The 12,395-nt window shown below is 31.3% G+C and overlaps 1 protein-coding gene across 1 annotated transcript in view; it reads left to right on the forward strand.

The window, feature by feature from the left end:
• LOC107457394 (aryl hydrocarbon receptor) overlaps positions 1 to 12,395 on the forward strand; it is a 168,307-nt gene that overhangs the window by 118,724 nt on the left and 37,188 nt on the right. Inside the window, exon 3 of the mRNA XM_043045862.2 lies at positions 4,956 to 5,056. Within this exon, the coding sequence (XP_042901796.2) occupies positions 4,956 to 5,056 (101 nt within the window). The remainder of the gene's footprint in view (positions 1 to 4,955; positions 5,057 to 12,395) is intronic.

The raw sequence follows: 12,395 nt of genomic DNA on the forward strand, positions 1-12,395 counted from the left end.
AGTTCTCAAGCCTTTTTTTTATTTTCATTTATCTGATTTTAAAATCATTTGTACCATATGAACGGAGGGTACAGAGATTAGTGAGCTCCTTCAGCAAACAGGTATCCCGGGTTCAGTCCCCAGCTGTGACTACCTGCACATTCCTTCACAACCCCTTTATTATTCGGCGTGTTCTAGCAGTTGTGTTAATCAAGTTGTAGTATTAAGCCTAATGATTTTGATGAAATTCATCTTCCCAAGCCACTATAATCAATTTGACTATAATGTAGACTATAATCAATTTGAAGATTTAGTCAATTTAATTAATTTGACGAAATATTCCCTCGAAACCTTTCAGAAAACGGTTTCGTCAAGAAAACTTGGTGAATTTTGAGTATCTATTTTTTCTACGGTGACTAATTTCAATCGTCTTCTACGTTGGGGTTACAATACAATGTTCTCAAAAAAGTCTTAATCCTACTACGATGGTTGCTCATTGACAATTGAAAATTAAAAGTGACCAACCACGTGATGCATCTAGTCTAAGAACACAGCACCTAGCTTAAATGACAGACGATATCTAATGGTATGACTTCTCGATGAAGGAGTATAATAGGAAGGGTTCGGACATTTTCTGTGTTATTACCATTATCATTAAAGAAGCTAAAGTGAATCTTTTCTCAATTTGCGTGACATTTTCCACCCCCCTCATTCTGAAGATATTGCGTGATCTGGGAAAGGGACACTTAAAGAGATCTCCCCCTTTAATCACAGATTCTGACGCCTCTGATACTTTCAAATTCAATGGAGAAATTTCCACTGAAATATTCGAACGAACTTTTAAAAGCTGTCAAGTTTTTATGTTCATCTATGACAATGAAGTAATTTGACAGAAATCGGAAGGTGGTATTGTTCTTTTCGCCATCGCGCCATATTGGCGGCAAATGAGATGAGTTACTTCTAAATGATGGTTCGATGACTGCTTTATCTATGCATTTGCTGCCAACTTGAACAAATCTTGCATAGAGAAATGAATTGGAATTTTTTTTCTTTCTCTGAAAGCTCTTTTTTGGTTCATTAACGTTTTGCTTTGTCTTTTTAATTTGAGGATTTATTTATTTATTTATTTTTTGAAAAGTATCGAACATTGGAAAATTACTTCATCTCTTTCGGGATGACAAAATTTTATGCAATTAAAAGTTAATTCAAGATATAAAAGAAACTATCATGAACATAGAAGTAAACTGAATAAAATTTATGTTCACGAATTTCTTTAATTCGATTGCACGCATAGTATATTCAAAAATTTATGAAAAATAAATAAATAAATGAAAAGAATATTTTATCACAAAAAATGGCGATTCGTAATAAACTACTCAGTGTAGTTATTAAGTTCTCGATATTATTTTGATTTTAAAAAATCGTACTAAGGGGAAGGAAAACTAAAATATACTTACATTTTCTGATCAATAAAATCTTTATGGTAATCATTAACGAAACTAAATAAAAAAAAATTATTAAAAGTTCTTCATCTTGAAAATATATAAATTGTTAATAAATGTTAAAAAAGTGATATATAAATTGTTAAAAAAGTGATCAATCATTATTTTCCAATAAAATGATTCTAAAAAAATGGCTTAACTTATTTTCCAGAATTTCGATTAATATTTATAATATTAATTTCTTAATGCATATTTCTTGTTCTTATTATTTCTATATAGAATATTCTAATACATTTTCCCATGTTTGATTCTGCTTTTTTAAAATGATGAGTGATGTTTTATTATTGACTACGCTGTTCCTCTATTAACATGGTTGTATTTTTCTATCAATCAAATTTCAATTTGCAAAACGAATTCGAAAATCACCATTGTTTAACTTTAAATACCATATTTTAAGTAATAGCAAAAACAATTGAAATTATAAAGTAAACTACGTTACAATCACCGGAAAACAAAGAAAAACTGTGAACAGGTAATGATTTATTTTAATGTGACCTAAAGTTTGATTTTTCGCTAACTTCCTGTAAACAGAAAATAAGATAATCTCCCCAACTATCGTTTGTCATGCAAAGACAGGGAAACAGACTTTCCTGTTAAATTTCTTGAGCAACGAAACATGTTAGCATTTGAGTATGGTATTATGCTTAAGAGAATTTTAAATCGTTACATTACTTATTGCAAATCTCGCAATGGAATTTTCAATTTTTTTTCAGACTGGCCAGAATGCCCAAATTTCAACAAGATTTCTTTCACCGTATGACGATACAAATTATAAATATTTTCCTGAAAGCTGCAAGAAGAAGTTATTGACGAACAGAATTCATTACTAAGTGAAATTTTGACCTCTTTCTTTCACTCCTTTCTTGATTTCTACAAGGAAATTTATATCCAATCGAAATTTTGAACACTTTCTTTCACTCCTTTGTTGATTTCTACAAGCAAATTTATATCCAATCGAAATTTTGAACACTTTCCAACTCGATAACGGATTCAGAATCCGATTGGAGATCCAATCCCCCAGTTGTTTTATTTCATTGTTTCCAAAAAAAATATTGTCTTTAGGTATTTCAAATAAGATACTGGTTGAAAATTTTAATTAAATTTTTTCGCCATTCATAATTTGTCAATATCCAATTTATTCTTCCTCTTTATTTATTTTTTTTTGAAGAAAATGATCGTATATGCTTCATTAGAATATTACTGGGGAAATTTTATTAAAAAGAGATGTTCTAATTCATACTTTGCAACTTGAAATCAGCTCAACTCATTTGTCAGATTTGTACAGAGCTTATGCCTAAATTTTGTGATAATAATTGTTTTACAAAGCTACGTTCTGATCCAACTTACCCACAACTTGCTTTACAACTTAAAATCAACTCAACTCATTTGTCACATTTGTTCTGGGCTTATGCCTGAAGTTTTTCATAATAATTGTTTTACGAAACAACGTTCTGATCCAACTTACCCACAACTTACTTTACAATTTAAAATCAACTTAAATCATTGGTTAGATTTGTCCAGAATTTTTTCTTCTCATTATTATAGAATTCTCTATATTTTATGGGAATGTATTCGGATCTTTTGAATGATGGAACATACTGATGTTCCAATCGGAACGGAATGATGCTTTCACGGAATTTTACGGAACGATGTTCCAATCCAACTTACTTTACAACTTAAAATCAACTCAACTCATTTGTCACATTTGTACTGGGCTTATGCCTGAAGTTTTTCATAATAATTGTTTAACGAAACAACGTTCTGATCCAACTTACCCACAATTTACTTTACAATTTAAAATCAACTCAACTCATTGGTTAGATTTGTCAAGAATTTTTTCTTCTCATTATTACAGAATTCTCTATATTTTATGTGAATGTATTCGGATCTTTTGAATGACGAAACATACTGATGTTCCAATCGGAACGGAATGATGCTTTTACGGAATTTTACGGAATCCAACTAACTTTACAACTTGAAGTCAAATCATTCTGCTTGTTAGATTTTATACGAGACCTATACCATCTCATTATTCTAAACATTTTAAATTCTCGTTATTCTCTTTTCTATCATAGCAAATACTTTGCGGAACAGCGTTTAACTCACCATTATTTAAAATAAACTCATTGTGTCAGATTTGTACGTGACTTACACCGTGTCATTAATCTAGAATTCTCAATTTTTTTATTATTCTTTATTTTTTTGACGACAAATATTGCACAAAACTATGTTCCAATCCAACGTAACCATTGATTTTACACAAATTCCAGACAAACACGATTTTCAGGAAACAAAATCAGAATGACCTTTGCACAAAACTTCAACTCTTGGTTAAAATCTGATATTATCCATTAAAGAAAAATCAAAATTAACTCAAGTCATTTGTCAGTTTTATACGTGACTTTTACCTTCTTATTAGTCTAGAAACTCTGAGAAATTGTTTCAATACATTCCCTTAGTTTGGCTTGCAAAAGAAGAAAAGAAAAAAAATGGGCGTCTTACGGCCAAAAAAGAAATGTCTTCATTGGTCAGAAAACCCTTTTCCCTCAAACCGACAACCCTGTAATTTATTTCTTAATAAGCACCGTCTAATTTGCTTTTTCCACTTTGCACAAAAGAAAAAAGGAGTATTTTTTGACTTAGATGAAACATTAAAAGACAAGTTGTAAAAACACCGAAATACGTGAGGAGGTGGTTTCTGGGCTTGACGGAAACAATCGACTATTTCATTAATTGGTCTCCAAAATATGAAAAGATTTATCTTAATTGAGATTCCATGCTCTTAATTAGAAATGCATTGAATGAATGAATAATAGTTGAAATTTTAAGAAAATTAATTTTGTCAATATCAGTATATATATATANAAAAAATTTTGCCATAAATATATATATATATTTCCTTTTTTAGTATTAAGGGTAGAATATAGTTTTGAATATCTGTCTTTTAATTCTATTTTAGTAATGTAATTAAAGATGTTTAAACAGCCGGAAATCCCTTTGTGATATTTAAAAACTAAAATAGGTTTTTCTTCTTCTCAAACTTAGTTTAATAAAAGTTTTTTTAAAAAAACAACGTAAAAGAAGTGAGAAAATTTCAACAAAAGCTGAATTTAAAAAATATGTTTTCTTAATAACAGCTTATTTTATGGACAAAATTTTAAGGAATGAATTTTCGTATAAATATTCGGTCAAAATTTACGGTACAGAGAATATTTTAAAAATCTAATTAATAACTCTCAATTATTACAGTTTAAAGAGTTATTACAGTTTTCAGATAAAAATTCACTCGATTAATTTTTAAAAACTTTACTCACGATTCAACTTTGTACGTAAGTTATTTAAAAACACCCACATCAATTTTTTGCCTAGACAAACTTTTTCATACTTTTAATGTGAAATTATTTAAAAAAGTTTTTGCTGTACAAATGATTAAGTCTGAGGTAGTAACTAATATTTGGTCCTTTTCCTCAACAGCTGCCCTCTATCGGGATCAGGAGAGATCACAAGAGCATAGCATGAAATCTCGAGATCATATGTACAGTGACCTTCCTACAGAAGGAGATCTCATTCTTCAAGTAAGTCCTCCACTGACCAGCGTCTAGCTTTTCTAATCTTGCGCGTAAGTGCTTCCATACTGCTACTTTTATGTAAGTGCTACTTACATGAAAGTAGCAGTATCGCAGTACTAAATAATTAGTACTGCTATAAAAAAATTATAGAAGTACACTTACTGTATGTACTACTTTAATGTTTCTGAAAACATAAGCGTTAAAATATGAGTGATTCCCTGACTTGAATGCGAGTCACAACTTTATCTGTCTCCGAATACTGTTTTTGTGATCTTGATAAAACTCATTGCAGATCAAAGTAAAATCCTATTGATAATCAATGCAAAAATTTATTACAGATCAATGTAACAACTTCTTTCAAATCAATAAAAGAACTTCTTTCATTTCTAAAGCACAGCATTATGCAAATAATGTAAAGAAAAGGATAAGTGTCAGTCGCCAGTGTAACATTCAGTCAAAAAGTCACTCTCCAGAATTACCATTTTTTAACAATTGTCAATAATGTGTTGATGCCATAGCCAATTAGCTTTCTAAAGGCAATCAAGTGTAAAACAATTGGATGGTTGTATGAATGGTCTCCTTAATTGCCTTCATTATACATAATCTTAAAATTAAGGATGCGTTGTCTTACTATGCTTTACCAAGCTTGTGGTAAAACTGCAAACATTTCAATCTTATTTTTCTCCACAGTTTTAATAGCAAAGAGCGAGCTCTTTATAACACCAATTGCTTCCAAAATTTTGGCAAGGAAGAATCAGTAAACAATGAATGCCACCATATTTAGTGGGGTTCAAAACTGAAAAAAGTATTCCTTGTGGCATTCCTTATTGTGTTTAAGTTGTTCAGAACTTTTATATTAACAAATTAAAGGCTTTTTAGGAATTGTACAATCTCATTGGCTAACTTCCTAAGCAAGCATTTACTAGCTTCTATTTTAGTGTAAAATCATTTTTAATACTGTGCAGATGCAAACATGCAGTTTTTAAAATTTAATCAGAAACTATCTCTCCATAAGGGAGTAACGAATCAAGTCTAGCGAGCAGTGAACAAATTGCGCTGTAATGAGTTGCTCGCAGTATTGCGTCGTTTTAAGGCTGTTTTTCGAACGCTCCATCGTAATGTGAAATGATGCTTATATGCTTTTTTTTATGACTGTTGTGAGTTTGAAGCTATTACTCATGACTGTTAGGTGAAGTTTAGTCTTTCTAAAGCCAGCGCTGACGACGCATATTTTCAAAATGGTGCAAAACGTCTATATGGAGAAAAGCCACAGTTCTGTGAAAACGAAAAGCGTTTGCGGTCTAGTTTTTTAATATTTAAAATTTACTCCAATGCTGCATTAGTTGAGCTCATAAAAATTTGCAAAAACTGTGAATAAGGCAGTAATTTTGATAATCTTCGTTTTCCTCTAGGGGGAAAATGTCGCCAAATTGGCAATTTTTAAAAAAGTTAAGTTTCTTTTAAAATATTTGTCCGTTCTAAAGCCCAGCTTCACGGCAAGATTATATATATAGTTTGAAATCATCGCATTGTTTCAAGTGTAAGGCACTTAAAATGTGGCCTTTTTCTTATTTTCCTTGGCGACAGAGCTTCGAAAAACAGCGCTAACAATGTGATATTCATTATAGATACTTCATAGTTTCCAGCTTGTTTTTCTTCACTAACTCTATGGGAGCGAGATGCAAATTTCTAAAACAGTTCTGAACGTTTTTGGCACTGACTAAAGCCGTATAACTGTTTGTTTTTATTAAAACAATGCTTTGTTTTTAAAATGACAACGAAAAAAATTTTAAGATTTAATTAATACCAACAAAAAAAAAGAATTTAATTATGGTATCAAAATATTTAAACACATCTACAAAAAAAAAAAAAAAAAAAAAAAAAAAAAAAAAAAAAAAAAAANAAAAAAAAAAAAAAAAAAAAAAAAAAAAAAAAAAAAAAAAAAAAAAAAAAAAAAAAAAAAAAGAATTTTTCCAATTACAGTTAGCAATGCTATTTTAAAATTTTGATATTTCCCCATAATACGAATTTTTCCTCAAAGAGTTAACTTTTGCGTGGAAAAATCAGTCACGTGACACGCATTCTACCCACGGCAAATTTACTTCCTCTGCTTATAGAAACGATTCTGATAACATCTTAACAGTGATTTATGCAAACTACATTCTTTAGCGGTTTGCGTGCATTGTCAGTAAGGAAAGAATAAAGGAAATAATTACACAAGTTTAGTTGGATTAGACGCAAAATCTCAAACCGCATTTTCATTATTCTATAGCAACCTTAAAAGGGGTACTGAATCACTTTAAAAAAATAAGTTTAGTTTTGTTCCTCTTGTTGTAGTGCGCATTTTCAACAAGCTGTTTTTCTGAATGATATTTTATTATTATCTTTTATATCTCACGTTAGCCATAAAATTTTACTTTAATATAGTTTTCTAAATGTATTTTTTTTTAAATATAATATAATATATTTTTGAAAAAAATGTTTTGCGCCATTTTCTGAATAAGCATAGAGAGGGCTGGCTAAAAATAGGTTAAACTTGACCAAACAGTCACTTTTGCAAACTCACAGCAGTCATGAAAGTTTAATTTAATTTAATTTAACCCTGCCCCGCAACAAAAGGGGACATCCGGGGAGCATTGTGGGAGAGAACAAAGGAGGCCTTCAAATGAAGCAACCCTGAGAGTGACCCTGGGTTGCACGGGTGTAAATGTACAGATGTAAAGATGTACTGTTTACGGAGCTCCAAGTAACAACTGAAGAATGTTCATGAAAGTAGTATATTATTCGCAAAAAATCAAAATATCAAAATGCAAACAAATTATGAAATGATTACTCAAGATTCCGCAATTGGGAAAAAATTTTGCCATAATTTATCGGCATTTTAATATTTTGAAGGGGAAAAAATTTCAGCATTTGGAAAGTCTTGGTTTACTTGGACTCATTTTTTTTCTTTTTTTTTTTTGATTTTAAATTGAGGAACCAAAGGGGATGAAACAGAATTATTCAAGAAAATTTTATCGCTCGGTAATGCGTCCACTTAAGTGTCAAAGGTTTTACGGATCTCGTCTGACTTAGTGAAACCTTGGAGAATTAGCAACAACAACGGAAGGATAAAGGTTTCTAATAGACAAGGTTTTAAAAATCGATTCAGTAGTTTCTCGGAAAAACAACGATAAAGTTGGCCATTTTTATGCAGTCCGTATATAAACATTCGAATTCCCTTAAGATTTTCTGTGATTGCTTCTAAAAGCACATCATTGATCCAGCATTTTTATGTACTGAAATATTCTGGAATAAATCTCTTGTAGAAGAATCAAAACCCAATGGAAATAAAGCTAAAATTCAATCGGGAACAATTCCTTTTACAAACTACTGAACTGAAAGTAAGACATATTGTAGTTTATGAAAACATTATTTTGCCATTTTATTATTTTTTATATCCTGAATCCGCCCTCCTCTATCAAAAAAGAAGGAAAAAAGTAAGCATAATTTGAGTTGGGGTCTCCGCTACTTCGCAAGATTTGACCGTTGTCACTGGCAACGGACTGGAAGGGCAGTCAAAACGTAGCTCCTGATTGGTCCAGGGATCGTTGACTTCCGCCCGAACTGTCCAGCTTCCGAAGGAATGGGCTGGGGAAGGGGGGATATGCCAAAATGGCGTCTCACCTAATGACACGCGCTTTGGTTTCCATGGCAACCGTTGCCAAGCAAGCACGCGACAGAAAAAGAAAGCTTTAGCAAAAGATAGTATCAGCAAGTTCACCACGTCTTGGATAAAAATGCTTTTGGAAGTGGTAGGGGTGGTGCAGAAAGACAAAAATATAAAAAGCTTTTGGAGAATATTAAGTAATTGAAGGGACATTAAATCTCTTTGAAGCTTGGAGAGAAGATTTCGTGACTGCCCCTGAATGACTACCAGAATGCGATTAAATGAATTCAGATGCATAAAATATTAACCGATATGCATTAGACTGAGAGAGATAACTGCTTAAATTAGTGGATTTTTATGTGCTTTACGAACGATGCAAGACGTAAATCAAAAAATTTTTTTTAACTGATTCAACAAGTAATGGGTTTGTTTTAAAATTGACGACTTTCAGGACAATTTTTCTAAAACTATTTCAAGTGCCACATTGAGTTGCATGAAAAGCTTTTTACTAGACTCATTATTTACTCGTATTATTTCTTTTTAATAATTGCTTGTCAGACTCCATTGCTTAGGATAATTTTGTCTTATTCGAATGTTTTGAGCTTATTTTTAACTACTTTTTGACATTACATTTTGCCATTAACATTGCTAAGCACCATATGAATATTACATTGCTAACCACATAATTGCACAATGCGAAATTTACAACAGTAATATTCACAAAACTGTCAGAAACTTCACCTCGTGAAATTTACAGCAGTGTGCTGAACTGTTCACAGCACTGCTCAAAACAGCAGTTTTATAAATTTTAAATTTAAGAGGACGCTATGCAATCGGAGAAACTTTTAATCACAAATTTTGTTTCATATCCAATCGTATATTAGAACTTGAAGTTTAGAAAAAAATATATTTCACGATAAACCTACGCCGTAAAAAAATTGTATCGTATAGTTGCCATTATTTTTTTTTAAGTTTTGAGATAGGCTAAAATTTTTACTGTGCATATAGTCACAATTTTTATTTATTTTTTCCCTGCAACTTTCTTTATCTATTAATTTTTCGTTTGTTTGTTTACTCACATCATATATTTGGATTACATTAGAATCAATTTAATGGATTCGTTGCAAAAACATTTCGTTTAAAGAACAAGCACAGTTTTAATAATGTGTTCGCCCTGATTCTTTCAAACAATTGTTATTTTGTCAATTTAGTATAATGTTTCTTTAAGATGACTACAGTTCCATACTTAAAAATGCATTTAGATTGCATAAGCAGCAAAAATTGTGGTAATTACGCACCAAAATTTTTTTACAGTGTAAGGAAAACAATGGAGTTTTAAATGTTGCAATAATGATTTTAAATTCCCAAAATGTAACAAAAATTATTCCAGAACTTCCCTATAGCGCATCCTAAGCAATCCTGTCCTGTCAAACATTTGATTTTTTTTTCTTCTGAATTTGAAACTTATGTCTTTTTCTACACTGCAAAAAAATTTTGTGGTATAGTTTCCATCATTTTTAGTGTCAAGGTAAACTAAATATATTTGTAAGTACAGAACTCTAATTATTGGGCAGAAAAAGTTGCATAAAATTGTCTGAAAGAATTAGTGCGAATATAATACCATTTATGGGAACACTAGTTTTAAAAAGCAACGAGTGGAAAATACAAGTTAATGTAAAAGTACAAAACAAGAAAAGTAACAATTATTAAGTACATTTCGAGAAAATTAATAATTGAAATTAACCCTAAATATCCTTAAAATATAAAAAAATTTAATTTAAAATATATTAAATTTTAATTTAAATGTATAATTTGTAAAAAGTGTGAAAATTTTGCGTTGTTTAATTCCTTGAAATAGTGAACACTGAACTCAAAAGAAATAAAAAAAAATTCAGTATTTGCATATAAAAACGGAATTTTAATTTATCTTAATTTTCTTCGAATCCAGGAACTAAAAATCCTTAGAAATTTTTGTAATTGCCAACAAGTTATCAATTAAATTCTTGGGCAAACTTGATAAACAATATAACTTGTGTTTAAAAAAAGGTAAATAAATAAAAAATTGGTATTAATATCCCTGAAATACTCTAAATTAAAACTTTTATTTCGTTTTTAAACGTTAAAAAATTTCTATTTCAAAATGATGACAATTTTTCAATCTGTGACGTAGACATTCCATATGGAATAATATTCATCAAAAATTTACAAAATACAAAAGGACCAGTAATTAAAAAAAATTATTATTTTTTTTGGGGGGGGGGTCTGCTGGCTTCATCCTGTAAACTGAAAAATCTCGCTCAGCAAAAGTAGAATTGTTACAGTTTCGGTTAAAGTTATACCTTCTCTTACCAACAGTTTTACATTGACCTCAGTTGGTCTCAAAATTGGCTCAATATTGGTCCTATATGAACATTTACCGAGGGACCAATATTGAGATATCTAGATTTTTTAATATTGGTCCCATATAGGCCAATATTGAGTGAATCTGACAACTCCATATAGGGCCGATATTGGTTGAAAATTGCCTGTAAAATATACGGGCGAATCAAACAATTCTATATATCAGTGTTCCCCAACCTTTTTATCACCGCGGACCCATCAACGTTTGATAATTTTACCGCGGCCCGCTGGTGGTGGTGTGTGTGTGGGGAGGGGGGACGTTGACTGTTTATATTTTAGATTATTTCGATTTATTAATTTAAATTTAATTGTATTTAAACGTGCCTTCAAAATAAAATGCTTCTACACCAAAAAATAAAGTGATTTAACATTTTAACTTACTAGAGCTTTAAATCAATGAGAACCCTGAGCTTTTTTTCTTTGCAATGAGACTGTTCCATCCGGGGGTAATCGGATACCATGACTCCCGAAGTGTGTTGCTTACGTCCAGTATATTTTGTTGCTTTGTTTTGGTTGCTGCTACTGCAGAAAACCCAGCTTCGCACAAATAAGTAGTCGGAAATGGCAATAGGGATTCAAGTGCTGTGGTGGCAATCTCGGGGTATTCTGCAATGTCTTTAATCCAGAACACCGGCAGAGTTGTCTCGAACGTAATTTTAAGGCTGCCGTCGTCATTTGCAATCTCCAGCAGTTGATCTTCTTGCACACACATGCTATATTCGCCCGATTTGTTGACAAATGGGACGCACATCCATTCCTTACCAGATATTTTTAATTTGGGGTATAAACCTAGGAATTTAAATTCAGTTTCAATGAAATGGACGGTCCGGTACCATTTGTTCCAAGGATCGGTATCGGTCCGTGGACCGGGGGTCGGGGAACACTGCTATATAGGGCCAATATCGGAAATAACGGCCCTTTGAATTCGTATTGAGCCAAGATTCGTGAATATTGGTCCCTTGGCCAAAGAATACGTGTTCTTTGTTCGTCAAGATTGGTCCAATAAGGGCCAAAGTTATTTTGCTGCTAGGGTCGTTACATATATACTTAACTAAGATTAAATCAAAGTCTGAAAAAAAAATATTTTTTTAAATGTGACACCTAGAGTTTTCTTTCACGAAGATCTTTAAATGTATATTGCCAGTAATAAAAAAATTGTTTTTAATTTGAAAATTCTCTTTCAATGAATGATATTGCAAAAATAGAAAGAAACAAAAATTATCGGGGCAGACATACGGGAGCCAGAAGCCATACAAAAACCCTCGAAAAATTTGATTGGTAAGAAGAAAAAAATTG

This window comes from Parasteatoda tepidariorum, chromosome 10 (genome assembly GCF_043381705.1).
Source record: "Parasteatoda tepidariorum isolate YZ-2023 chromosome 10, CAS_Ptep_4.0, whole genome shotgun sequence".
Classification (NCBI taxonomy): domain Eukaryota; kingdom Metazoa; phylum Arthropoda; class Arachnida; order Araneae; family Theridiidae; genus Parasteatoda; species Parasteatoda tepidariorum.